The sequence below is a fragment of the Xenopus laevis genome, chromosome 7L, assembly GCF_017654675.1.
Source record: "Xenopus laevis strain J_2021 chromosome 7L, Xenopus_laevis_v10.1, whole genome shotgun sequence".
NCBI classification, from domain to species: Eukaryota; Metazoa; Chordata; class Amphibia; order Anura; family Pipidae; genus Xenopus; species Xenopus laevis.
Window position 1 is genome coordinate 15,241,037 of NC_054383.1, and position 26,909 is coordinate 15,267,945.

General features: G+C 38.8%; 2 protein-coding genes across 2 annotated transcripts; both read right to left on the reverse strand.

The window, feature by feature from the left end:
- Positions 1–2,620: 2,620 nt before the first annotated feature.
- On the reverse strand, positions 2,621–6,058 carry LOC108705862. The gene is made up of 4 exons (XM_041570041.1): positions 5,497–6,058; positions 4,738–4,832; positions 4,440–4,503; positions 2,621–4,008 (listed from the first exon to the last, which is right to left on the reverse strand). The coding sequence occupies exons 1-4, from the start codon at positions 5,606–5,608 to the stop codon at positions 2,621–2,623; spliced, it is 1,659 nt and encodes a 552-aa protein (XP_041425975.1). The 5' UTR covers positions 5,609–6,058.
- Positions 6,059–13,868: 7,810 nt separating this feature from the next.
- Positions 13,869–18,555, reverse strand: LOC121395814. Its single transcript, XM_041570265.1, has 5 exons — positions 17,931–18,555; positions 17,286–17,516; positions 16,525–16,619; positions 16,016–16,079; positions 13,869–15,557 (listed from the first exon to the last, which is right to left on the reverse strand). The coding sequence occupies exons 1-5, from the start codon at positions 17,965–17,967 to the stop codon at positions 14,170–14,172; spliced, it is 1,815 nt and encodes a 604-aa protein (XP_041426199.1). The 5' UTR covers positions 17,968–18,555; the 3' UTR covers positions 13,869–14,169.
- Between the last annotated feature and the right edge of the window lie 8,354 nt (positions 18,556–26,909).

Genomic DNA, 26,909 nt, shown 5'->3' on the forward strand with positions numbered 1-26,909 from the left:
GGTGAGCACCCTAGCTTCAGAACACATTCATAACTTTCATATGCAGGGGGCTTGCTTTTGTATATACCCACTGCAAGCGCATACCTTCTTTTCTCTTCACAGCTGGGGTGGGGGCGGTAAGGGAGTGCATAGTGTTAGGAGGCCGTGAGGAGCAGGTCTAGCCCAGTCCGACCCTTCTTGAATCTTATAGAGTTGTTTGCTAAATCTATTAATAAGCAGAACCTTATCCAACCATTCCCTTCCATTCCTTCTTGGTCTTTTACTTTCCAAAAGATTGTTTCTATCAATATCTGCAGCTCTCAAAGGTTCCAGAATCTACCAACATGGCTTCTCAGGTGACCAGAAGAGGCACGCGAAATGGTTACCACTGCAAGGTTACCCAAAGATTGAAGAACTTTGGTAACATGCAGAATATGTATATTTTAGCTTGCACATGATTGAAATGATAGTTTATGGAGGATACGTTATTTAAATGTGCAAGTGAGAACTAAAAAGAATAAATAATTTAGCATAGTTTAGGCAAACAACCAGATTGTGGTGGATCGGGAATCCTCCAGTATGAGTTTAGTCAATTCTACTGGTCAAGAAGGGATTCTTGGTTTTGAAGATGGTCTAGTCCTTCTTCAGGGCATAGCAGCCACAATATGCTTGTTTGTATTCAGGGCCGAGGTAGCATAAGTTAGTTTTTAAATGGGTTAATTGAGTGTAGTCAATAGAATGACCAAAAGGGGGGAAATAATAAGGTTCTAAGTTTTAGTAACTGATAGAATACATATATTTTAGCTTGCACATAATTTAAATTATAGTTTAGAGGAGGGTCAATATGACCTTGCCTCTAGCTAAATATTTGAACAAGCTACTGATTTACACTGTTGCCTAGATACAATGTTTTTGAAACAGTTTTTTTGACAATAATTAAGCTCAACTATCGTCCGATGCTGATGTAACTAAATCTGGGCCACTACTGGGCTTATCTCTGCATGTTTGAATGGCAAGCAAGGGGAGTATGTGTCACAATTACAAAAAAGAGGCAATGCCATGGAAATCCAAAATCTACAGCGTAAGCAACATGCTCTGGATTTTAACACCTACCATATCAATATGCATGGGGACTCAACTATTACTCTGAATAAAAAACGATGTGTTCTTAAAATATTAAATAATAATCGTTAAAAAAACTTTTTACATCATAAAACACAAGGGAAAAGGGCATAAACAGGGAATAAAAGTGAGGGGAAACCTAAAATCAGGTCTAAAATTGGTCTATGAAACATCCTGAGGTTTAATCCTAATAATGTCCATTTTTACACCTTGGGAAAAAAGCTGGAAATACCCTGGTGAGGCCACCAAATGAGCAAACAATATACTCTGAGCATTTAGAGAGACACATATTACCATTAATGATATTTTACAGGCCAGGAGGCATGTTTTCATAGCTAGCTAATATGTTGCGCTCTTCTGAATATGGAAACAAACTCCTCAAATTTTCAAGTTCTTTGAATTACTTTCTTTCCTTGTATCTTGCTGAACACACTATAACACCAGAGTAGCCAAAGTTGCTTGTTTTTTCTTCCATATTGTGGTCGCACTCACTGGATATTTGGGTCAGTTGGGTGGCCTAATAAATGCTGTCATCATCAACAATATTTTCTTCATTATCTGGACATAAGATCACATATACATAGTCAGGGATGCAGGTAAAAATCCTTCTATGCCTTTGAGTTAACTTTCTGTGTATCTATAGGCCCTTGAACAAATATGTGGCCTCAAGGTGTCTCTTTCCTACGTATATGTATGAGACTTTAGCAAATACAGAAATGAGAAAACATTGCAGCTTCATCCCAATCTCACACACATTGTATCCTTGCAAATGGGCATATATTCCATTTGTAGCTGGTAAATGACATCAAAGGTTCCATAAGGATTTGTTGGGCACAATATGTTCAACAATCCATTTACAAACTATATCCTATTTAGAAATCATACCCCTTTCACAGCATTCCCCCCCCCCCCAAACACTTAAACTGGTCCCCTAACAGGAGTCCTACCTGTCTGAACCCTGGTAGTGGAGCTGATTACATAAATTTTAGGAAGCAGACCCTGCAGGGGGGCTAAGGAAGTAAAGGTCCTAATTCAAATAAAATTTAAACACTGGTAAAACTGGTCAACCTTGGGGCCTGAAAAATAATCTGCTGTGGGGCCCAGTAATATACAATTATGCTACCGTCAGCTCATGTATACCTGAATTTACACAAATCTTAATAGTACCAACTGCTAAATGAAAAAAAATGAAATAAAAACTATGAGCAAAAGTATGTTTTCTACTGAACTTTTATTATTAAACAGAATTGGATGAAAAATTAAATTCAAGTAATAACTTTGTTACTAAAAGTTCTTATATTTTATTTTTTAAAGTAAACTGTAAAAATTAGTGAATGTAAAATTGATGAGAGTGCTATTCAAAGGTTTCTTATTTTTTCCTGAGTAAAGGTCAGTTGGGTGGCCTACCAAACCCTCTAATGTCATCATCAACAATGTCTTCATCACTATCTTCAGTGTTTTGTGGCACATCAACATTTTGAGTAACTTGTGGTTCGGTTCGCTCTACTGTCTCCTCTCCTCACTCAGGTGGTTTTTGTGGTCCAGCAAATCCTATAATGTCATTATCCCTATCGGAGTCTTCTGATGTTTCTTCAATATCTTGGGGTTTTCTAGTTGTTCCTTTGATATTAGCAGGGTTCTCTATCATATTTGCCCATGCCATTTCCAACTTATTTAGTTTTTTATGTACATAAGAATCCTGTTGTGTCTTAACATTTTCCACTTTTGCCATTGCCCGTTGATGACTTGGTGCTTTTGTTGTCTTATGTATTCCTTTAATGGTCTCCTCTCCTGACTTAGGTGGGTTTTTTGGTCCAGCAAAACCTATAATGTCATTATCCCTATCTGAGTCTTCTGATGTTTCTTCAATATCTTGGGGTTTTCTAGTTGTTCCTTTGATATTAGCAGGGTTCTCTATCATATTTGCCCATGCCATTTCCAACTTATTTAGTTTTTTATGTACATAAGAATCCTGTTGTGTCTTAACATTTTCCACTTTTGCCATTGCCCGTTGATGACTTGGTGCTTTTGTTGTCTTATGTATTCCTTTAATGGTCTCCTCTCCTGACTTAGGTGGGTTTTTTGGTCCAGCAAAACCTATAATGTCATTATCCCTATCTGAGTCTTCTGATGTTTCTTCAATATCTTGGGGTTTTCTAGTTGTTCCTTTGATATTAGCAGGGTTCTCTATCATATTTGCCCATGCCATTTCCAACTTATTTAGTTTTTTATGTACATAAGAATCCTGTTGTGTCTTAACATTTTCCACTTTTGCCATTTCCCGTTGATGACTTGGTGCTTTTGTTGGTTTATGTGTTACTGTAGTCTCATGTCCTGAACTGGGTGTTTTTTCTGGCCTAACAAAACCTATAATGTCATCATCACTATCTGATTCTTCTGATGTTTCGTCAATATCCATAGCTTTAAAATCTTGTGTTTCTTTAACAGTAATCTTGCTCTTTGCAAGTTGAGAATCTTGAGGTTCAGGTTCCTCTGTCATATTCTGTTCATCATTAGCAGTTTGATATTCTTTTGGGTACTCTGTTCCCTGTATTCTTGTTGACTCAGGGATAGAAGTTGCTGAAATATGGCTCACGGTGGAAGCCTCATCTCGTGGTTTTGCCAACATCTCAGCTTTATCTTGTACATTTACAGGATCATTTTTATATTTCAATGAAGGCATTACATTGGCTTGTAATTTTGACACGTCAACACCGAGCTTTGGTCCAACTGTTTTCTTCTGTGGTGTTGTCTGTTGTTGACTTTGTGCTTTGATTGATTCTGTAGTTTTGTGGCCAACTGTAACTGGCTTTATTTTCATGGGCTTGTATTGCACTTTGTCCGTAACACCAGCAGGTTTCGTCTCTGTGGTTATCTCTTGAGGAAGTTGGGATTTCAATGACGGATCTGATTTAATAAAAATACAGGAAAATCTTTAGGCATTGTAACTTATGATGTAAGGCAAGCCTCCTATTTTAGGCTTAAAGGGCACCGATTATAAAAAAAAACTGGTTTCCCGTCTGTTTTCTCCAGCTGGAGTGGGACCTTATTAGATTCTTTTTTTATATATATATGTTCCCTTTCAGTGCACTCATGAGGCTTCTTTTGCTAACCAAGGGGCAGGGGGCAAAGTCCAAAAATGTATGAGAGCTCAGTATTTTTTGCTATTTGCAACATGCATTACAGTTTGGAAACTGTATGCAACTCTTTGCACTTAACAAAAATATACCAGGATTGGCTACTGCTTACATTTTGTAGACACAAGCAATGGTTGCACATGACAAGCTGCAAAGCAAGAGCAGGAAGAAGACACTTGGAAGCCCAATGTTGGTAATTACCTTTTGCAGGTGTAGCTGTAGGTGTCTGGATTGTTTGCTGCTCTTGTTCTTCACATGGAATCCTCTGTAAGAGAAATCAGTATGTAAGAACACACATATATTTAGGATAAAGCATAAGGGTTATAATGTGTGGGAAGTGGAACTCGCAACAGACAACAGGGCTAATGGTGATTGCAAATTCACATTGATTTCTCATGGATGGAGGATCAACAAAGATGTAATACTCAAACTGACGTCTAAAGGGAGAATTGTCCCTACTATTCCCTCACATCATTACTCATACAGCCGATTTTCATACCTTAACATAGTGGAGCATGTGAAAGCAGCGAAACCTCGCAAAATCACAGAAGTTATCAAAGTGGCTAGAGGTTTTCAAATCAGTGCAGATGGGACCTGAAAAATAAAAGTGATCATTACTAATAGGAAAATTCCATTGATTAACTGATGTGTGGGAAAACAGTTTAGATTTACTCTCCATTTCTCCATTTTGTCTTCTAACTGTTGCCTTTCTCTACTATCAACCCCCATTTGTTTCCTACCCTATTTTACCTGATATTCCCCGACCCTCACTATTTCCTCTGCCGCATGATGATGTTTTTTTACAAAAACATAAAATACCTTATTTATGTGGCTGATTTACAAACTAAGGGGGAAAGTTGCCCCAGTGCAGTTACTTTCCCCCTCATTCCAATAGTCAGTATTATTGATGGACCAGTCACCTTTCTTATAAAAAACCTAATTCTGTTCTGTGTGGGAAAACAGTTTAGATTTAATTGCTCTCTATTTCCCCCTTTCATCTCCTAACTGTTGCCTTTCTCTATTATCAATCCCCATTTGTTTCCTACCCCTTTTTATCTGATATTTCCCCACCCTCGCTATTTCCTCTGCCATATAATTATATTTATTACAAAAACATAAAATATCATTGCCTTATTTATGTGGCTGATTTACAAACAAAGACTTTATATTACCCCACATTCCAATAATCAATATTATTGATGGGCTATCACCTTTCTTATACAAAACCCAATTCTGTTCTATACACAGTTAAACTCACCAGTTGGTACAGCGCCGTGGTTTTCGTAAGCATCATATCGTCTGATTGTGCGCTCCTCACACCCATGACCCAAACGCAGAGCACACAGGCTTCTTGCAATGGGCTCTGGCATTAGCAGGCTGAAGAATTTCTCATATTCCTCATCATTTAGAGGTGTGCCAGGTAATGGTGCAGTAAATTCATATGTAGTTGATAATTCAAAAAAATTAAATTCAAAAAGTATAAAGAAGGCTGTAGGAGACAAAAGGGGACAGTGGTAAGACGTACAGAACTAGATCTTGGACCAAGACTGAAGCATTCAGCCGGTTAGAATTTCTCCTACAGTTGGGAGTCACAAGGGTCTGAACTAGGGGAATGTGTTAGAAGAGGTACCTGACGCCCCTTTACCTTTGCGCCCTAGGCACATGCCTCTTCTGCCTACCCCTAATTCCAGCCCTGCTGAAATATATCTCTTAAAAGGAAATATAACATAGAAGTACTATTAATTATCTACCCCAAACAACCATATTCCATATACAAGGTACCAGAGCTGCTTTTTAAATGTGCCATTACCATACATAGATTAGTCAATTATTCACCCTACTGCTTTATTTTATCGGTTTCTTAGTTGTATATAACATTTTAAAGGGGAAAAAAACCATTACCTGAGAGTAAAAAGAAATGCATCTTCACCCTCGCCATCCTTATGCTTGACTGAGCTTCAGATGCATTGTTTCTTTACAGCAAGAGTGATTACAGCACAATGGAAGTGTGCAGGCATTATGACATCACAATGAAGTTGCTATGGAAACACATGCTGGCAGCTGCAAAACACCTGGTCTTTGGAAATGTTATTATGGGATGCCACCCTGCAGCTTAAATGATTTATTTTGATAACTTTTACATATTTGAGAAATCAATGATCTTGAGAACACAGAGACGTCTTCGTGCTTGCCATCTTAACCCTTGTCTGAACTTAAAACTATTTCTGCGTTTAATGCAAGCAGCAGGATGTATCACATGGGCAAGCATTATGACATCATTGGGAAAACAACCAACGGAAATGCGGGGTTGGGAGGGTTAGTTCAGCACAAGTTAAATCCCACAGGTAGAAATCTAATCAAATAAACTTCCCAGTCCTGTTAATCCAATGAAGATAATTTTTATATAAATTGTGTTCAATCTTCATGTTTCTTTCCCATACTGAAATATATTTAACCTCATTAAGAGCATAAAAGAATTTTTCCTCCTGGGGAAATAGTACAAACCCATTAAGGGGGTTTCATCAGGTTTCAGCCTGGGGTCTGATTATAAATATTTTTGGACATTCCAAATATTGCTGAATTATTGTGTAAGGGCACCTCTGTAACATAATAAAAAATATTCCATAATATCGGCAAATGTTATATATACACGTGTGTTTGTTCTATAGAAATTACTAACAATAAAAAAAATTACTTTTACTTATATCTGAGCTAATTTTGTCTTTATAGATTCATTTACAAATCAAGTGTAAAGGACAAGTGCCATTTCTTTGGACTGAGACATAACTCTGTGCCTGGAATGGAGAGCTGCACCTCAATATATCACTGCTACCTGCAGATCTATATACAGACGGGCAGAAGGAGGGTGGCATATGGCTCCCCCTGGAATGTCCCTGTCTCTATCATATATACAGTATATATATAGTCCAAACTGGTGCACTCAAAACCAAGACATCCGCCCCTTTCATACCCCTTTCACAGCAGCCCCCCCCCCACACTTCAACTGGTCCAGGAGGTATAGGTCCTAATTCATATAAAATTTAAATAAACACTGGTAAAACTGGTCAACGTTGGGGCCTAAAAAATAATCTGCTGTGGGGCCCAGTAATATACAATTATGCTACTGTCAGCTCATGTATACCCAAATTTACACAAAACGTAATAGTACCAACTGCTGAATGAAAAAAAATGCAATGAAAACTATGAGCAAATGTATGTTTTCTACTGAACTTTTATTACTCAACAGAATTGGATTGAAAAAATAAATTCAAGTAATAACTTTGTTACTAATAAATTCTTATATTTTATTTTTTAAAGTAAACTGTAATAATAAGTGAATGTAAAATTGATGAAAGTGCTATTCAAAGGTTTCTTATTTTTTCCTGAGTAAAGGTCAGTTGGGTGGCCTAACAAACCCTCTAATGTCATCATCAACAATGTCTTCATCACTATCTTCGCTGTTTTGTGGCACATCAACAGTAACTTGTGGTTTGGTTCGCTCTACGGTCTCCTCTCCTCACTCAGGTGGGTTTTGTGATCCAGCAAAACCTATAATGTCATTATCCCTATCGGAGTCTTCTGATGTTTCTTCAATATCTTGGGGTTTTCTAGTTGTTCCTTTGATATTAGCAGGGTTCTCTATCATATTTGCCCATGCCATTTCCAACTTATTTAGTTTTTTATGTCCATAAGAATGCTGTTGTGTCTTTATACTTTCCACTTTTGCCATTGCCCGTTGATGACTTGGTGCTTTTGTTGTCTTATGTATTCCTTTAATGGTCTCCTCTCCTGACTTAGGTGGGTTTTGTAGTCCAGCAAAACCTATAATGTCATTATCCCTATCGGAGTCTTCTGATGTTACTTCAATATCTTGGGGTTTTCTAGTTGTTCCTTTGATATTAGCAGGGTTCTCTATCATATTTGCCCATGCCATTTCCAACTTATTTAGTTTTTTATGTTCATAAGAATCCTGTTGTGTCTTTACATTTTCCACTTTTGCCATTTCCCGTTGATGACTTGGTGCTTTTGTTGGTTTATGTGTTACTGTAGTCTCATGTCCTGAACTGGGTGGGTTTTTTGGCCTAACAAAACCTATAATGTCATCATCACTATCTGATTCTTCTGATGTTTCGTCAATATCCATAGCTTTAAAATCTTGTTTTTCTTTAACAGTAATCTTGCGCTTTGCAAGTTCAGAATCTTGAGGTTCAGGTTCCTCTGTCATATTCTGTTCATCATTAGCAGTTTGATATTCTTTTGGGTACTCTGTTCCCTGTATTCTTGTTGACTCAGGGATAGAAGTTGCTGGATTATGGCTCATGGTGGAAGCCTCATCTCGTGGTTTTGCCAACATCTCAGCTTTATCTTGTACATTAACAGGATCATTTTTATATTTCAATGAAGGCATCACATTGGCTTGTAATTTTGACACGTCAACACCGAGCTTTGGTCCAACCGTTTTCTTCTGTGGTGTTGTCTGTTGTTGACTTTGTGCTTTGATTGATTCTGTAGTTTTGTAGCCAACTGTAACTGGCTTTATTTTCATGGGCTTGTATTGCACTTTGTCCGTAACACCAGCAGGTTTCGTCTCTGTGGTTATCTCTTGAGGAAGTTGGGATTTCAATGATGGATCTGATTTAATAAAAATACAGGAAAATCTTTAGGCATTGTAACTTAGGATGTAAGGCAAGTCTCCTATTTTAGACTTAAAGGGCACCAATTATAAAAAAAAACTGGTTTCCCGTCTGTTTTCTCCAGCTGGAGTGGGGACCTTATTAGCTTTTTTTTTATATGTTCCCTTTAAGCGTATTTATAAGGCTTCTTTTGCTAGACACCCGGCAGGGTTCAAAGTCCAAAAATGAGAGCTCAGTATTTTTTGCTATTTGCAACATGCATTACAGTTTAGAAACTCTTTGCACTTAAAAAAATATACCAGGATTGGCTACTGCTTGCATTTTGTAGACACAAGCAATGGTTGCACATGACAAGCTGCAAAGCAAGAGCAGGAAGAAGACACTTGGAAGCCCAATGTTGGTATTTACCTTTTGCAGGTGTAGCTGTAGGTGTCAGGATTGTTTGCTGCTCTTGTTCTTCACATGGAATCCTCTGTAAGAGAAATCAGTATGTAAGAACACACATATATTTAGGATAAAGCATAAGGGTTATAATACTCAAACTGACGTCTACAGGGAGAATTGTCCCTACTATTCAGTGTCGGACTGGCCCACCCGGATACCAGGAAAACTCCTGGTGGGCCCAGGTGTTAGTGGGCCCTCTTGTTTCTAAACATTTTACCTATTTCATCTTCATTCCCTATTTCTTTATGGGTAAAAATGCGTATTAATGGGAGAATATTGTGAGTAAATATAAAATACTAGGAGAATAAAGAGGTTGAGTGAGTAGAGGAGGAATAATAGTTTGGAAACATCCACTGTCTAAGGTTTTCTGGTGGGCTCATGGTTTTAGGTTTTCTGGTGGGCCCAAGGTCTAAGGCTTTCTGGGGGGGGCCTGGCATCCCAGTCCGACACTGCTACTATTCCCTCACATCATTACTCATACAGCCGATTTTCATACCTTAACATAGTGGAGCATGTGAAAGCAGCGAAACCTCGCAAAATCGCAGAAATTATCGAAGTGGCTAGAGGTTTTCAAATCAGTGCAGATGGGACCTGAAAAATAAAAGTGATCATTACTAATAGGAAAATTCCATAACTTAACTGATGTGTGGGAAAACAGTTTAGATTTACTCTCCATTTCCCCATTTTGTCTTCTAACTGTTGCCTTTCTCTATTATTAACCCCCATTTGTTTCCTACCCTATTTTACCTGATATTCCCTGAACCTCACTATTTCCTCTGCCGTATAATGATATTTATTACAAAAACATAAAATACCTTATTTATGTGGCTGATTTACAAACAAAGGGGGTAAGTTGCCCCAGTGCAGTTGCTTTCCCCCCTCATTCCAATAGTCAGTATTATTGATGGACCAGTCACCTTTCTTTTAAAAAACCTAATTCTGTTCTGTGTGTGGGAAAACAGATTAGATTTAATTACTCTCCATTTCCCCCTTTCATCTCCTAACTGTTGCCTTTCTCTATTATCAATCCCCTTTTTTTACCTGATATTCCCCCACCCTCGCTATTTCCTCTGCCATATAATTATATTTATTACAAAAACATAAAATATCATTGCCTTATTTATGTGGCTGATTTACAAAGACTTTAAATTACCCCACATTGCAATAATCAATATTACTGATGGGCTATCACCTTTCTTATACAAAACCCAATTCTGTTCTATACACAGTTAAACTCACCAGTTGGTACAGCGCCGTGGTTTTCGTAAGCATCATATCGTCTGATTGTGCGCTCCTCACACCCATGACCCAAACGCAGAGCACACAGGCTTCTTGCAATGGGCTCTGGCATTAGCAGGCTGAAGAATTTCTCATATTCCTCATCATTTAGAGGTGTGCCAGGTAATGGTGCAGTAAATTCATATGTAGTTGATAATTCAAAAAAATGTAATTCAAAAAGTATAAAGAAGGCTGTAGGAGACAAAAGGGGACAGTGGTAAGACACACAGACTTAGATCTTGGACCATGACTGAAGCATTCAGCCGGTCAGAATTTCTCCTACAGTTGGGAGTCACAAGGGTCTGAACTAGGGGAATGTGTTAGAAGAGGTACCTGACGCCCCTTTACCTTTGCGCCCTAGGCACATGCCTCTTCTGCCTACCCCTAATTCCAGCCCTGCTGAAATATATCTCTTAAAAGGAAATATAACATAGAAGTACTATTAATTATCTACCCCAAACAACCATATTCCATATACAAGGTACCAGAGCTGCTTTTTAAATGTGCCATTACCATACATAGATAAGTGAGTTATTCACCCTACTGCTTTATTTTATCAGTTTCTCAGTTGTATATAACATTTTAAAGGGGAAAAAAAATCATTACCTGAGAGTAAAAAGAAATGCATCTTCACCCTCGCCATCCTTATGCTTGACTGAGCTTCAGATGCATTGTTTCTTTACAGCAAGAGTGATTACAGCACAATGGAAGTGTGCAGGCATTATGACATCACAATGAAGTTGCTATGGAAACACATGCTGGCAGCTGCAAAACACCTGGTCTTTGGAAATGTTATTATGGGATGCCACCCTGCAGCTTAAATGATTTATTTTGATAACTTTTACATATTTGAGAAATCAATGATCTTGAGAACACAGAGACGTCTTCGTGCTTGCCATCTTAACACTTGTCTGAACTTAAAACTATTTCTGCATTTAATGCAAGCAGCAGGATGTATCACATGGGCAAGCATTATGACATCATTGGGAAAACAACCAACGGAAATGCGGGGTTGGGAGGGTTAGTTCAGCACAAGTTAAATCCCACAGGTAGAAATCTAATCAAATAAACCTCCCAGTCCTGTTAATCCAATGAAGATAATTTTTATATAAATTGTGTTCAATCTTCATGTTTCTTTCCCAAACTGAAATGTATTTAACCTCATTAAGACCATTATAGAATTTTTCCTCCTGGGGAAATAGTACAAACCCATGAGGGGGGTTTCATCAGGTTTCAGCCTGGGGTCTGACTATAAATATATATTTTGGACATTCCAAATATTGCTGAATTATTGTGTAATGGCACCTCTGTAACATAATAAAAAATGTTCCATAATATCGACAAATGTTATATATACACGTGTGTTTGTTCTATAGAGATTACTAACAATAAAAAAAATTACTTTTAGTTATATCTGAGCTAATTTTGTCTTTATAGATTCATTTACAAATCAAGTGTAAAGGACAAGTGCCATTTCTTTGGACTGAGACATAACTCTGTGCCTGGAATTGAGAGCTGCACCTCAATATATCACTGCTACCTGCAGATCTATATACAGACGGGCAGAAGGAGGGTGGCATATGGCTCCCCCTGGAATGTCCCTGTCTCTATCATATATACAGTATATATATAGTCTAAACTGGTGCACTCAAAAATCAAGACATCAGTGGCGTAACTAGACCCTTTAGGGCCCTGGTACAGAAATTTACAACTGGGCCCCCCTATCCTCTGCCACCCCGACCCCCACACATTGGTTCGAACAATTATTTTAATGACAAGGATTAATGGTGTAGGGAGGGATATTCTGAGAAAATCTGTGATTGGTTTGCATTTATTATTGTTTGTGGTTTTTGAGTTACTTAGCTTTTTATTCAGCAGCTCTCCAGTTTGCAATTTCAATAGTCCAGTTGCTAGGTTCCAAATTCCCCTAGCAACCATGCACTGATTTGAATAAAAGACTGGAATATGAATAGGATTGGGACTGAATAGAAAGCAATACATTAAAAAGTAGATGGGGTCAGTTACCCCCATTTGAAAGCTGGAATGAATAAGTGAAAGGCAAATAACATAAACTAATAAAAAGAAAAAATGAAGACCAATTGAAAAGTTTCTTAGAATTCACGAATCACATACTTAATACATAAAAGTTAACCACCCATATAATGTTACACTATGGGGGGATGGGCAAGGTCTCCTTGCAAGTTAAATCACACGCATAACTGAAAGCAATAAGTGACTTGTACATGACTGTAGGTGCAGACTAATTGCAACTATTTACAGACAGAACCATGACAAATATTTTAGACCTCTTAAGTTCACTTAAAACATTCACAGAGAACAACCACCAGCCATTTTTGGGAACACCGGGACACAATGCAAGTGTAAAATCCAGAAAAACTATGTAAAATCAGGGAAAACACCAACTGAAATGCTTATAAATTTTTGAAACCGAAAAAAGGGTTAAATACATGAAAGAACATGCAAAATCGAAATTAACATCAATAAAAATCTGTACCTGTAAAAAAAACTTTGCATGATCAATGAAGTGCAGGTGTGATTTGCTGAGGATGAATAGGTTGTTGCTGCTGCTGCTGGTGATGTGACTTGAGGCAGACTAAGTGTATTATTCTTGGATAGTTTGCCGTGCACATCCAGCAATTGGCTGCACCCTTCCCTGCCCCTCTTGTGCAATTTTGCCCGCCTCTTGGCTGGATGCTGGACTACCATTGGGCAGAAGAGCTATGTTACTCTCTGCCAGCTGTGTTGGGGAGAGTGGAGACGGAGACTCCTGTCTCCTGACACTGACTGGCAGTGGCAGCCGCAGGAAGCGTGCCGGCAGTGACGTCACACACATCGCGCCGTCACCGTGGAGATTGCGATAATGTTCTCCTCCAATTTACTGGTGTTCTGCTGCTTGGATTTAGTTGCGGGCGGCGGCGGGCCATATCAGGGGTGCAGGGGCTCGGGGCCCTGGCACCGTTGCACCCCCGGTAGTTCCGCCACTACAAGACATCCGTCCCTTTCATACCCCTTTCACAGCAGCCCCCCCCCCCACACTTCAACTGGTCCAGGAGGTATAGGTCCTAATTCATATAAAATTTAAATTAACACTGGTAAAACTGGTCAACCTTGGGGCCTAAAAAATAATCAGCTGTGGGGCCCAGTAATATACAATTATACTACTGTCAGCTCATGTATACCCGAATTTACACAAAACTTAATAGTACCAACTGCTAAATGAAAAAAAATTAAATGAAAACTATGAGCAAAAGTATGTTTTCTACTGAACTTTTATTACTCAACAGAATTGGATTGAAAAAATAAATTCAAGTAATAACTTTGTTACTAATAAATTCTTATATTTTATTTTTTAAAGTAAACTGTAAAAATAAGTGAATGTAAAATTGATGAAAGTGCTATTCAAAGGTTTCTTATTTTTTCCTGAGTAAAGGTCAGTTGGGTGGCCTAACAAACCCTCTAATGTCATCATCAACAATGTCTTCATCACTATCTTCGCTGTTTTGTGGCACATCAACAGTAACTTGTGGTTTGGTTCGCTCTACGGTCTCCTCTCCTCACTCAGGTGGGTTTTGTGGTCCAGCAAATCCTATAATGTCATTATCCCTATCGGAGTCTTCTGATGTTTCTTCAATATCTTGGGGTTTTCTAGTTGTTCCTTTGATATTAGCAGGGTTCTCTATCATATTTGCCCATGCCATTTCCAACTTATTTAGTTTTTTATTTCCATTAGAATCCTGTTGTGTCTTAACATTTTCCACTTTTGCCATTGCCCGTTGATGACTTGGTGCTTTTGTTGTCTTATGTATTCCTTTAACGGTCTCCTCTCTTGACTTAGGTGGGTTTTGTGGTCCAGAAAAACCTATAATGTCATTATCCCTATCGGAGTCTTCTGATGTTTCTTCAATATCTTGGGGTTTTCTAGTTGTTCCTTTGATATTAGCAGGGTTCTCTATCATATTTGCCCATGCCATTTCCAACTTATTTAGTTTTTTATTTCCATTAGAATCCTGTTGTGTCTTAACATTTTCCACTTTTGCCATTGCCCGTTGATGACTTGGTGCTTTTGTTGTCTTATGTATTCCTTTAATGGTCTCCTCTCTTGACTTAGGTGGGTTTTGTGGTCCAGAAAAACCTATAATGTCATTATCCCTATCGGAGTCTTCTGGTGTTTCTTCAATATCTTGGGGTTTTCTAGTTGTTCCTTTGATATTAGCAGGGTTCTCTATCATATTTGCCCATGCCATTTCCAACTTATTTAGTTTTTTATGTTCATAAGAATCCTGTTGTGTCTTAACATTTTCCACTTTTGCCATTTCCCGTTGATGACTTGGTGCTTTTGTTGGTTTATGTGTTACTGTAGTCTCATGTCCTGAACTGGGCGGGTTTTTTGGCCTAACAAAACCTATAATGTCATCATCACTATCTGATTCTTCTGATGTTTCGTCAATATCTATAGCTTTAAAATCTTGTTTTTCTTTAACAGTAATCTTGCTCTTTGCAAGTTGAGAATCTTGAGGTTCAGGTTCCTCTGTCATATTCTGTTCATCATTAGCAGTTTGATATTCTTTTGGGTACTCTGTTCCCTGTATTCTTGTTGACTCAGGGATAGAAGTTGCTGGATTATGGCTCACAGTGGAAGCCTCATCTCGTGGTTTTGCCAACATCTCAGCTTTATCTTGTCCATTAACAGGATCATTTTTATATTTCAATGAAGCCATTACATTGGTTTGTAATTTTGACACATCAACACCGAGCTTTGGTCCAACCGTTTTCTTCTGTGGTGTTGTCTGTTGTTGACTTTGTGCTTTGATTGATGCTGTAGTTTTGTAGCCAACTGTAACTGGCTTTATTTTCATGGGCTTGTATTGCACTTTGTCCGTAACACCAGCAGGTTTCGTCTCTGTGGTTATCTCTTGAGGAAGTTGGGATTTCAATGACGGATCTGATTTAATAAAAATACAAGAAAATCTTTAGGCATTGTAACTTAGGATGTAAGGCAAGTCTCCTATTTTAGGCTTAAAGGGCACCAATTATAAAAAAAAAACTGGTTTCCCCACTTAAGGTTAGAGCTCTGGGGAATGAAAAGAAATAACTGTTTTCTCCAGCTGGAGTGGGACCTTATTAGCTTTTTTTTTTATATGTTCCCTTTAAGCGCACTCATAAGGCTTCTTTTGCTAGACACCAGGCAGGGTGCAAAGTCCAAAAATGAGAGCTCAGTATTTTTTGCTATTTGCAACATGCGTTACAGTTTGGAAACTGTATGCAACTCTTTGCACTTAACAAAAATATACCAGGATTGGCTACTGCTTGCATTTTGTAGACACAAGCAATGGTTGCACATGACAAGCTGCAAAGCAAGAGCAGGAAGAAGACACTTGGAAGCCCAATGTTGGTAATTACCTTTTGCAGGTGTAGCTGTAGGTGTCTGGATTGTTTGCTGCTCTTGTTCTTCACATGGAATCCTCTGTAAGAGAAATCAGTATGTAAGAACACACATATATTTAGGATAAAGCATAAGGGTTATAATGTGTGGGAAGATGCAATACTAAAACTGACGTCTAAAGGGAGAATTGTCCCTACTATTCAGTGTTGGACTGGCCCACCGGGATACCAGAAAAACTCCCGGTGGGCCCAGGTATTAGTGGGCCCTATTTCTTTATGGGTAAAAATGCGTATTAATGGGAGAATATTGTAAGTAAATATAAAATACTAGGAGAATAAAGAGGTTGAGTGAGTAGAGGAGGAATAATAGTTTGGAAACATCCACTGTCTAAGGTTTTCTGGTGGGCTCACGGTTTTAGGTTTTCTGGTGGGCCCAAGGTCTAAGGCTTTCTGGGGGAGGCCTGGCATCCCAGTCCGACACTGCTACTATTCCCTCACATCATTACTCATACAGCCAATTTTCATACCTTAACATAGTGGAGCATGTGAAAGCAGCGAAACCTCGCAAAATCGCAGAAATTATCGAAGTGGCTAGAGGTTTTCAAATCAGTGCAGATGGGACCTGAAAAATAAAAGTGATCATTACTAATAGGAAAATTCCATAACTTAACTGATGTGTGGGAAAACAGTTTAGATTTACTCTCCATTTCCCCATTTTGTCTTCTAACTGTTGCCTTTCTCTATTATTAACCCCCATTTGTTTCCTACCCTATTTTACCTGATATTCCCTGAACCTCACTATTTCCTCTGCCGTATAATGATATTTATTACAAAAACATAAAATACCTTATTTATGTGGCTGATTTACAAACAAAGGGGGTAAGTTGCCCCAGTGCAGTTGCTTTCCCCCCTCATTCCAATAGTCAGTATTATTGATGGACCAGTCACCTTTCTTATAAAAAACCTAATTCTGTTCTGTGTGTGGGAAAACAGTTTAGATTTAATTACTCTCTATTTCCCCCTTTCATCTCCTAACTGTTGCCTTTCTCTATTATCAATCCCCATTTGTTTCCTACCCCTTTTTACCTGATATTTCCCCACCCTCGCTATTTCCTCTGCCATATAATTATATTTATTACAAAAACATAAAATATCATTGCCTTATTTATGTGGCTGATTTACAAACAAAGGCTTTAAATTACCCCACATTCCAATAATCAATATTACTGATGGGCTTTCACCTTTCTTATACAAAACCCAATTCTGTTCTATACACAGTTAAACTCACCAGTTGGTACAGCGCCGTGGTTTTCGTAAGCATCATATCGTCTGATTGTGCGCTCCTCACACCCATGACCCAAACGCAGAGCACACAGGCTTCTTGCAATGGGCTCTGGCATTAGCAGGCTGAAGAATTTCTCATATTCCTCATCATTTAGAGGTGTGCCAGGTAATGGTGCAGTAAATTCATATGAAGTTGATAATTCAAAAAAATTAAATTCAAAAAGTATAAAGAAGGCTGTAGGAGACAAAAGGGGACAGTGGTAAGACGTACAGAACTAGATCTTGGACCAAGACTGAAGCATTCAGCCGGTCAGAATTTCTCCTACAGTTGGGAGTCACAAGGGTCTGAACTAGGGGAATGTGTTAGAAGAGGTACCTGACGCCCCTTTACCTTTGCGCCCTAGGCACATGCCTCTTCTGCCTACCCCTAATTCCAGCCCTGCTGAAATATATCTCTTAAAAGGAAATATAACATAGAAGTACTATTAATTATCTACCCCAAACAACCATATTCCATATACAAGGTACCAGAGCTGCTTTTTAAATGTGCCATTACCATACATAGATTAGTCAGTTATTCACCCTACTGCTTTATTTTATCAGTTTCTCAGTTGTATATAACATTTTAAAGGGGAAAAAAAATCATTACCTGAGAGTAAAAAGAAATGCATCTTCACCCTCGCCATCCTTATGCTTGACTGAGCTTCAGATGCATTGTTTCTTTACAGCAAGAGTGATTACAGCACAATGGAAGTGTGCAGGCATTATGACATCACAATGAAGTTGCTATGGAAACACATGCTGGCAGCTGCAAAACACCTGGTCTTTGGAAATGTTATTATGGGATGCCACCCTGCAGCTTAAATTATTTATTTTGATAACTTTTACATATTTTAGAAATCAATGATCTTGAGAACACAGAGACCTCTTCGTGCTTGCCATCTTAACCCTTGTCTGAACTTAAAACTATTTCTGCTTTAATGCAAGCAGCAGGATGTATCACATGGGCAAGCATTATGACATCATTGGGAAAACAACCAACGGAAATGAGGGATGGGGAGGGTTAGTTCAGCACAATTTAAATCCCACAGGTAGAAATCTAATCAAATAAACCTCCCAGTCCTGTTAATCCAATGAAGAAAATCTTCATGTTTCTTTCCCATACTGAAATGTATTTAACCTCATTAAGACCATAAAACAATTTTTCCTCCTGGGGAAATAGTACAGCAGGTAAAACTTAGTCCCTTTGTAAAAATAAGGTATATGGGATGACTTTGATGTAGTTGGCCAGCTTAAATATATTGCAATATATGGACAAACAATCCCTGTTTTGTTTAAAGGGTAAGGCATTTTTTTAGTAGCAGTATGCACAAAATGTCTCTGTCTTAAATATATTGATAATGGGTTGAGTGCAGAGGACTCTTGTATTTGTCTATATGTATTTTGTGGTCACAGCCTCATTGCACCCCCGCCTAATGCTTTTAAAAATTAGTAGTGAGCACAACTTTTCCTTGTGTTATATATATATATATATATATATATATATATATATATAATTAGTCCAAACTGGTGCACGCAACACCAAAAGACATCTATTCAATTTGCTGCTATTGAACTACATCCTATTGTATACTGAACACACATTAACATACTTTCTCACTAACAAACCCTTATTGTCTCAAACATACACCATAGTGTTGTCTCTCAGTTAAAATGTGGCTCTCCAGAAAGTGTTGATTTTAGGGCAGGGTAAAAAGGGAATTTACAGTGGGACCCATGTGCCTCGGGCCCCCATTGGAAAAGAAAGGGCCTAATGTATCTCAAAGCTGTGAGGAGGATTTTAGGATGTAGTTCAATAGCAGCAAATTGAATTATATACATTTTGCCCTTCTTATCCCTCTCTTTCCTGCAATGTCAGTGTCCCTTCATGTCAAACTCTGGCCCTGACTTCTGCAGCTCTCAAACCACACATTGCAGTATACTTTTGGTTCTTGGGGAGTACTGGGAGTTACAAGTTGGGTTATATTGAATATTTTGCTCTTGGCCCTGCACTACTGGGGTTATCTCTGCATGTTTGTGTCCGGGGGCCCTGGATAATGGGGTGATCAGCTGTTGGTGGTATACTGGAGCTGACTGGGCATTGCTTATGTGTGTATACTGAATCCAACATTGATACACAACTATAATATTTGTTTTGTTGTTGTTCTTTTATCAACACATTCCCCACAGGGCCCCTGCCTTACTCTAAATACCTTTATTTACACTTTTATAAATATAACTTCATAAATACCTTAATTTACACCTTCTGTAAATTCTATAAAAATTCAAAAAAAATCCATACTGGCTCCTTTGTGCTGAAGAACTTCTCCCTTAGGGCTCTTACAGACAAGCGTTTTTACCTGCACTCCCCTGCTTTCTGGTTTCATGCATTCAGCCGCAGGAGTAGACGCACTGAATTCTTTTCAATGTGGCTGTACTCACACAGACGCATGTAAGCGACAAATGCAGGTTGGGACGCATGTTGCATTTTTCCTGCTTCCGGCACTTACATGCGTCTGTGTGAGTACAGCCACGTTGAAAAGAATTCAGTGCATCTACTCCTTCGCTCCCCATGCGGCTGAATGCATGAATCCAGAATGCAGGGGAGCGCAGGTAAAAACGCTAGAACGAGCCCTTAGACCAGTTTAATGCAATGTTGGCTATTCTCCTTTACCGATAATAATCAACAATGCATTAATGCACTTTGCAAAGATAATTCCCACCAGTACAGGCTTAGGGTCCTTATCATATAAAAATACAGTAGAGTACATTTTTTCATATGGAGCCAGCTGTGTATTTTTGGAGAGTTAGAGGAAAGCCCCAGGAAGATACAGTAAGAACATACACATTTATTACAGATAGTGCCCAGGTCATAACTGAAGCAAATCCAAGGAAACTGTAGCACACTGATCCAGTTTTTAAATTGCAAAGGTGATTTATTGGCTCTTCAGTAGACAAAGTAAGGCAACATTTCGGGCCACCCTGGCCCCTTTCTCAAGCCTAAATTTTCACACTGTGTGCTGTGTTAAATATCTTAACAAGGGGGGGAGTAATGACAGGAGGTGAAAAAAGGTAGGTGGTGTAAAGGGGAAGTTGTAACACATCTTTGGTATATACATAAAGGGAAACAAAATAGCAAGCAGAAAATAATTTTTACATCATAGATAATTCCTATATAAGAGTCCTTGTATGCCATTCCGTGTGCACATGTGCACAAAGTTCAAAATGTCCAAAAAATGAGTGTATGCACGAGAATTACCATATGTGAATTTTTTGATAGTCCCATTGTGCCATTTGTGACAATTCAAGTGTCCTCAGAGTACATCCTAAGGAATTAAAATTGCATCATCAAACATGAATTACTATGAGACACATATGAGGTACCTTTACTGCATACTATTCTCATTTTGCCTCTAGTAAGCTTCGGATTATGCAGATGTTGGTACCAGCCCTCAGATAAAAAATTATTTAATGCTTGCCATTTTGTTTCCCTTTATGTATATACCAAAGATGTGTTACAACTTCCCCTTTACACTTCCTACCTTTTTTCACCTCCTTTCATTACTCCACCCCTTGTTAAGATATTTAACACAGCACACAGTGTGAAAATTTAGGCTTGATAAAGGGCCCAGTGTGGTCCGAAACTTTTTCTTACTTTGTCTACTAAGAGACAATAAATCACCTTTGCAATTTAAAAAAGGGAATCAGTATGCTACAGTTTCCTTGGATTTGCTTATGACTTGCTTTGACCCTGAACAGATAGACTGTTTAGCACCTGATACCCGAGAGGGTAGTTTACAACAGGTAAAGCAATCTATTTTCGTCAGGTCATAACTGGTCAGGGCCTCTGTGCTACAAGCAGTGCCAACCATGATCCATCATGGGAGTTTGATCCCAGAGAGGGAATCCGTCGCTGTGAGAGCTTTACTGGTGTCATAGCTATGGATGTCCCAAAGCATTTTGTGATACAGATCCAGTTTATCAATGGGATATTGTGATTATTATATACCCTGGAGGAAGAACTCTGGATCCATCAAACCACTGACAAATGCCAAAGGAGCAATGAATTAAATCCTGATGCAGAGGAAAGTCAATACTATGGATTGAGAAGAGAAAAGACAAACAAGAATGATGGATTTGCCAACATCCCTAGCCATGAGCAAAAAAAAGTTAAGAAACAAAGACTTGCAGGAAGGGGAGGCATTTAATCACCTTGGCACAAAACGGCAATGGTAGGGTTGCAACCCGGCCGGTATTTTACCAACCTGGCCTGTAAAACACATGCCAAGGCCGGGGCCAGGCCTGGGAGTCAAAATAGGCCCTGTCATTCCAAGTACACAGAGGCCCAAACAGCCCCCTATATGGTACCTTTCTATGGTGCCATACAGCAGCCCCTCTGGCATTTGCCAGAACCCACAGATTGCAAGTCCGGGCCTGGCCAGGGCCAGTATTACAAATTTAGCAGCAATGTAGTTGCCGGTAATTTGTAATACACTTAAAAAAAGCCCTTGGCCTGCTCCCAATTACCGTTTTTTCCCCCTCCAGCTTCTGGCTATCGCGTGTGTGGCTCCACCCCCTTTTTCATCATGGGCTGTCACCTTTTGTTCCCGCCCCCCCACCGGCCAGTAACCTTTTTTGGAAAAGGTGGCAACCCTAGGTAATGGAGAAAATAAGAATTATTTGCATCTTTTTTCACTTTATTGCACTGTTTTGCAGCGACTTAACTAGAGGGGGGCGGGCCCTGGCGCGGGACGTGCAGCCGGGCCCCGCCCCCTCCGTACGGCCAGAAACAGCCGCATTAGAACAGTGGCGCGAGCTGCCGGGGGTGCGGGCCCTGGCCCAATCGCACCCCCTGCTCCCCCGGTAGTTACGCCACTGCTGTTTTGTTTCATTTTTGTGTGTCTTTGTTGTTTGCCATTTGCTGCTGTTCTGTCCTCCCTACGTATTACCCATGGGCAGTGTGTAGTTCAACATGCAGCTAAACCTCCCCACACTCCAATACAGAGACTGAGAAATGAAAGTCTGTAGATTTTACTGGATGGCAAGGGGAATAGGTGAAACTGTAGCAAATAACAGAAAGTAGAATAAATGAATTGCAATATAAACATATATGTCTATGCATGATATCTCTGGGGGTGCCGGCGGCTGTGGAGGTGATTTGGTGCAACTTTGAGTCCATTTACTTACCAGTGATGAGGAGAGAATGAAACTGTCTGCATGAGTTGGAAAATGGAGTCTTGGCTCCCACAAGGCACTGTGCTGGGTCACATGGTGGAACTACGGTAGCCAGAAAGGTTCAAATGCAGTTCTGCCATAAGCCATGTGGAGGTGCAGAACAAATAGAGGAAGTGGCCTTGCGTAATTACAGCAAACATCCAGCGGAGGGAGTTTGTCAAAGGTGAGTATGAAATGGAGCAGCATGATGACGGCGAATGCTGGAGACATGACAGTTTCTTTCTCCCCCATAACTTCCCATGCACTAACATTGGCTTCTGCTTTTAACCCATTTTTATAACATATTAAAAGTCCATACCTCCCAACATTTTGGAAATAAACAGAGGGACAAAAAAGTTGGTGCGTGAAGCGTGGCAGAATTTTTTGACCACTCCCATTTGTGTGGCCACACCCCCTAATTACCATGTTCATTTTACAAAATTTGGCAGGTAATGAAAGTTTGAACATTTTTCTGTGGTTTTTTTAGGGATGCACCGAATCCACTTTTTTGGATGCGGCCGAACCCCCGAATCCTTCTTGAAAGATTCAGCCGAATACTGAAACAAATGCGAATCCTAATTTGCATATGCAAATTAGGGGTGGGAAGGGGAAAACAATTTTTTACTGCTTTGATTTGTGACAAAATTAGGATTCGGTTCGGCCAGGCAGAAGGATTCAGCCGAATCCGAATCCTGCTGAAAAAGGCCGAATCCTGAGCCGAATCCTGGATTCGGTGTATCCCTTGTTTTTTTTCAGTTTTTACAGTTTTGCTAATGAAGGTGAATTGGCCTTTAAGCTGTGAGTCTAACTTCTCTCAAGGGACCTGTTATCTTATATTGTTACAATTACTTATCTCGAAATTGTTACAAAAGTATCTTATCTGCAGATGTGGCTGTTCTGGGCTCTCTGCCAAAAGCCAATTAAGTTTCTTTTTCTGACTGTTCAGTGCAGAGAAAAACGGGACTTTCCAGTACAAATGAGGGACTACGGGTTGAGCTGTCAAAAGAGGGACTGTCCCTCTAAAAACGGGACAGTTGGGAGGTATGAGAACTTAAAGGAGAACCATCCCTTTAAGAAACCGTTGACTACAAGCAATGTATACTTTATGGCAATACAACCCCATACACTAAAATCACATGTGGCAGGAAAAGCTTATGATCCCTTTGGTTGATCCTGAGAGCACCTTTCTGCTCACTATTATCCTTACTATGAATGGCTGAAAAACTGCTGAAAGGAGGAGGGTTTCTAGAGAAGATAAAATCTTTACACATTTATATTTCACTTATCCTCTATTAAAGTATGATGTAGAGAGTGATATTCTGAGACAATTTGCAATTGGTTTTTATTATTTGTGGTTTTTGAGTTATTTCGCTTTTTATTCAGCAGCTCTCCAGTTTGCAATTTCAGCAGTCTGGTTACTAGGGTCCAAATTCCCCTAGCAACCATGCATTAATTTGAATAAGAGACTGGAATATGAATAGGAGAGGCCTGAATATAAAGTAATAAAAAGTAGCAATAACCAATACATTTTTTGTAGCCTTAGGGCAAGGCCAGACGTGGCATTTTTGCGGCATTTTTACTTTGTGTTTTTAAAAAAGAGCAGCCAGGCGTAAATATGCCACGGAAACCACATGCGACCGTCAACATGCGTTTTTCATGCGTTTTTCAGCACATAGGATTCTTTTCCCAACATGCACTTCGCATTGTTCTCATTGAGAATTTGGACGCAATGTTTAAAATACGCTGCGTATTTACGCAAAGTGTGGTTTCAAACGTGCAGATCCCATAGAGTCTATTGATTTGGTAGTTTCTTGACGTATTGGCGTTTCTGCTAAAAAACGCCAATACTGGTGTCCTGTGGCGGATTTCAGCTTGCAAGCTCCCTGTGTGAATTGCCATAGTGCGTTTTCCAGTGGTGCGTTTCAGTGGTGGTGCAGTTTATGCGTATTTACGCCTGGCTGTTCTTTTTAAAAAGCACAACGTAGAAACGCCAAGTCTGGCCTTGCCCTTAAAATACATTTGTAGCCTTACAGAGCATTTGTTTTTAGATGGGGTCAGTGACCCCCATTTGAAAATAATTCAAAAACTATAGCAAATACTATAACATATAAATAATGAAGACCAAGTGAAAGGTTGCTTAGAATTGGCCATTCTAAAACATACTAAAAAAGTTAACCTAAAGATGAACCACTCCTTTAATCAGCCTTCAAACACAGCGTTGTACTGATCACTATTTTCCTCTAGGGGGAGCTAAATGACCGTTGAGTTTACAGGGAACTGTAGGGGAGTGATTGGCATCGACGCTGCTGAAGACTCGGCGATAAAACTGCGCTAAAATGTTTGTTTCAAATCAGGGGAACTGTTCTATAAACAAGAAAAAAATAAGGCAATACATACATATAAAAGGAACTAGCCACCTTGTATTAAAGAAAAAGGAAAGCAGAACTATAGAAATAATGTGGTTTTTAGCCCATGGAATAGTTTGCGCTTCTACAGCAGAAACAATAGAAAGAAAATGTCTACAGGTGTCCAACGAAAATCAGTTTCCCACTCCTTGTCTCAGGACGATGGACTTCGTTTCACAATGAACTTGCTGAAATTAGAATTCCCCAAAATGATTATGAGCTCTTGTCTTAACTGACATTTTCATTTGTTAAAATAAAGCGCAAATACGCGTCTTTACTCAGGAACTGCGCATTGTTAGCGTGGGAATCCATAGGATACAGAGTATTTATCTGCTAATTGTGATGGAGTGATGGGGAAATGGAGAGGGTTAATAAATGTGTTTTTCTGGCAAAATTAGGCAATTCATGTGCAAAGAGAGTCCAATAAATTCAATTTAAGGGGGACACATGTTTTGGGAATGGAAAGGTTGGAAAGGATGAAAGGTTTAAATTCAAAGCAATTTTCCAATATACATAAATTAAACATTCAAAAGCATCTGTTATTTTCTGCACTGCTGGTTCTGAGCATTGAAACAATGGAGGCAAAGGCAGAAGTCGAAACCAGCAGTGCAGGAAGGGACAGATAAACCACTGATGCTTTACATGAACATTTACAAACAAACCATTGCAAATGTAAATGAATGTATATTGGAATGCTGCTTAATAAATGAAACAAAAACAGCCCAATAAAGAACAGATCTCATTGGTGGATCTAGGGCAGTCTACTTGGTTTCCCATTCTTTTCCATAATGTTTATAAAATATAATTCTAAAAAGAATGTGCCAGTGCCAGAATATTGATAAGGACACATTTTTAACTTTCCAATGGAGTAACTCATATTAAAGTGAATGAAATGTGGAATTAGTGGGAGAGCTGATCATCCCCATTGTATTAATATGAACTGATTATAAAGAGACAGAGGACAGATCAATTCATAATTGGGGATTGTCACTTAGATATTTGTGAGCCTTTATTGTTTTTATTAGGGGAAAAATGAAGTGTCTCCAAGTCTCTGGCTTCATACAGGCCTCTCACATCTGAAAATAAAGGGCAACTAGATATTTAATATTTACCCCAGTGCAATTACAGAATATATATATATATAAATATAATTATATTATATGCTCAAATAAACACACTATTGTTCTGATCACGTCCACTGCATACCCTTTTCTATTACAACCATTTTAATATTAAATAACCCTAACCCTAAATATTAATATTTTCTATTTCCACCCAGCTAATATGTAGCAATCTTTATAGCAGAACATGGGTATGTTCTTTTTCACAATTAATTTAATTTAAAGGGGTCGTTCCCCTTTAAATTAACTTTTAGTATGATGTAGAGAAGAATATTCTGAGACAATTTGCAATTGGTTTTCATTTTTTATTATTTGTGGCTTTTGAGTTATTTCCCTTTTTACTCAGTAGCTCTCCAGTTTGCAATTTCAGCAATCTGGTTGCTAGGGTCCAAATTACCCTAGCAACCATGTATTGATTTAAATAAGAGACTGGAATATGAAATGGAAATGGGGCTGAATAGTAAGTTGAAGTTGCAATAAAAAAAATGTAGAAATCTGTAAGACTACAAAGTTATTGTTATTGCAACTTTTTATTAATCAGCTTTCTATACAGCCCCATCCCCTACTCATATTCCAGTCTTTTATTCAAATCAGTGCATGGTTGCTAGGGGAATTTAGACCCTAGCAACCAGATTGCTGAAATTGCAAACTTTAGAGCTGTTTTTTTTTTCTAGATGGGGTCAGTGACCCCCATTGGAATATTGGAAAGGGTCAGAAAAAGAAGACAAATAATAAAAAAAAAAATTAAAAAAATAATAAATACCAATTGCTTATAATTTGAACATACTAAAAGTTAATTGGTGAACTACCCCTTTTGTGTATTTTTATATGTTTTCCTTTCAAATATAG

What these genes read in the sequence shown, in the direction of transcription:
- LOC121395814 (XM_041570265.1), bottom strand. Translation starts at nt 17,967, where the DNA reads ATGGCGAGGGTGAAGATGCATTTCTTTTTACTCTCAG. An exon ending in ACATGCTCCACTATGTTAAG is followed by an intron (nt 16,080 to 16,524) that starts GTATGAAAATTG and finishes TTTCTCTTACAG; the next exon opens with AGGATTCCATGTGAAGAACA. An exon ending in TACAGCTACACCTGCAAAAG is followed by an intron (nt 15,558 to 16,015) that starts GTAATTACCAAC and finishes TTATTAAATCAG; the next exon opens with ATCCGTCATTGAAATCCCAA.
- LOC108705862 (XM_041570041.1), bottom strand. Translation starts at nt 5,608, where the DNA reads ATGCCAGAGCCCATTGCAAGAAGCCTGTGTGCTCTGCGTTTGGGTCAT. An exon ending in ACATGCTCCACTATGTTAAG is followed by an intron (nt 4,504 to 4,737) that starts GTATGAAAATCG and finishes TTTCTCTTACAG; the next exon opens with AGGATTCCATGTGAAGAACA. An exon ending in TACAGCTACACCTGCAAAAG is followed by an intron (nt 4,009 to 4,439) that starts GTAATTACCAAC and finishes TTATTAAATCAG; the next exon opens with ATCCGTCATTGAAATCCCAA.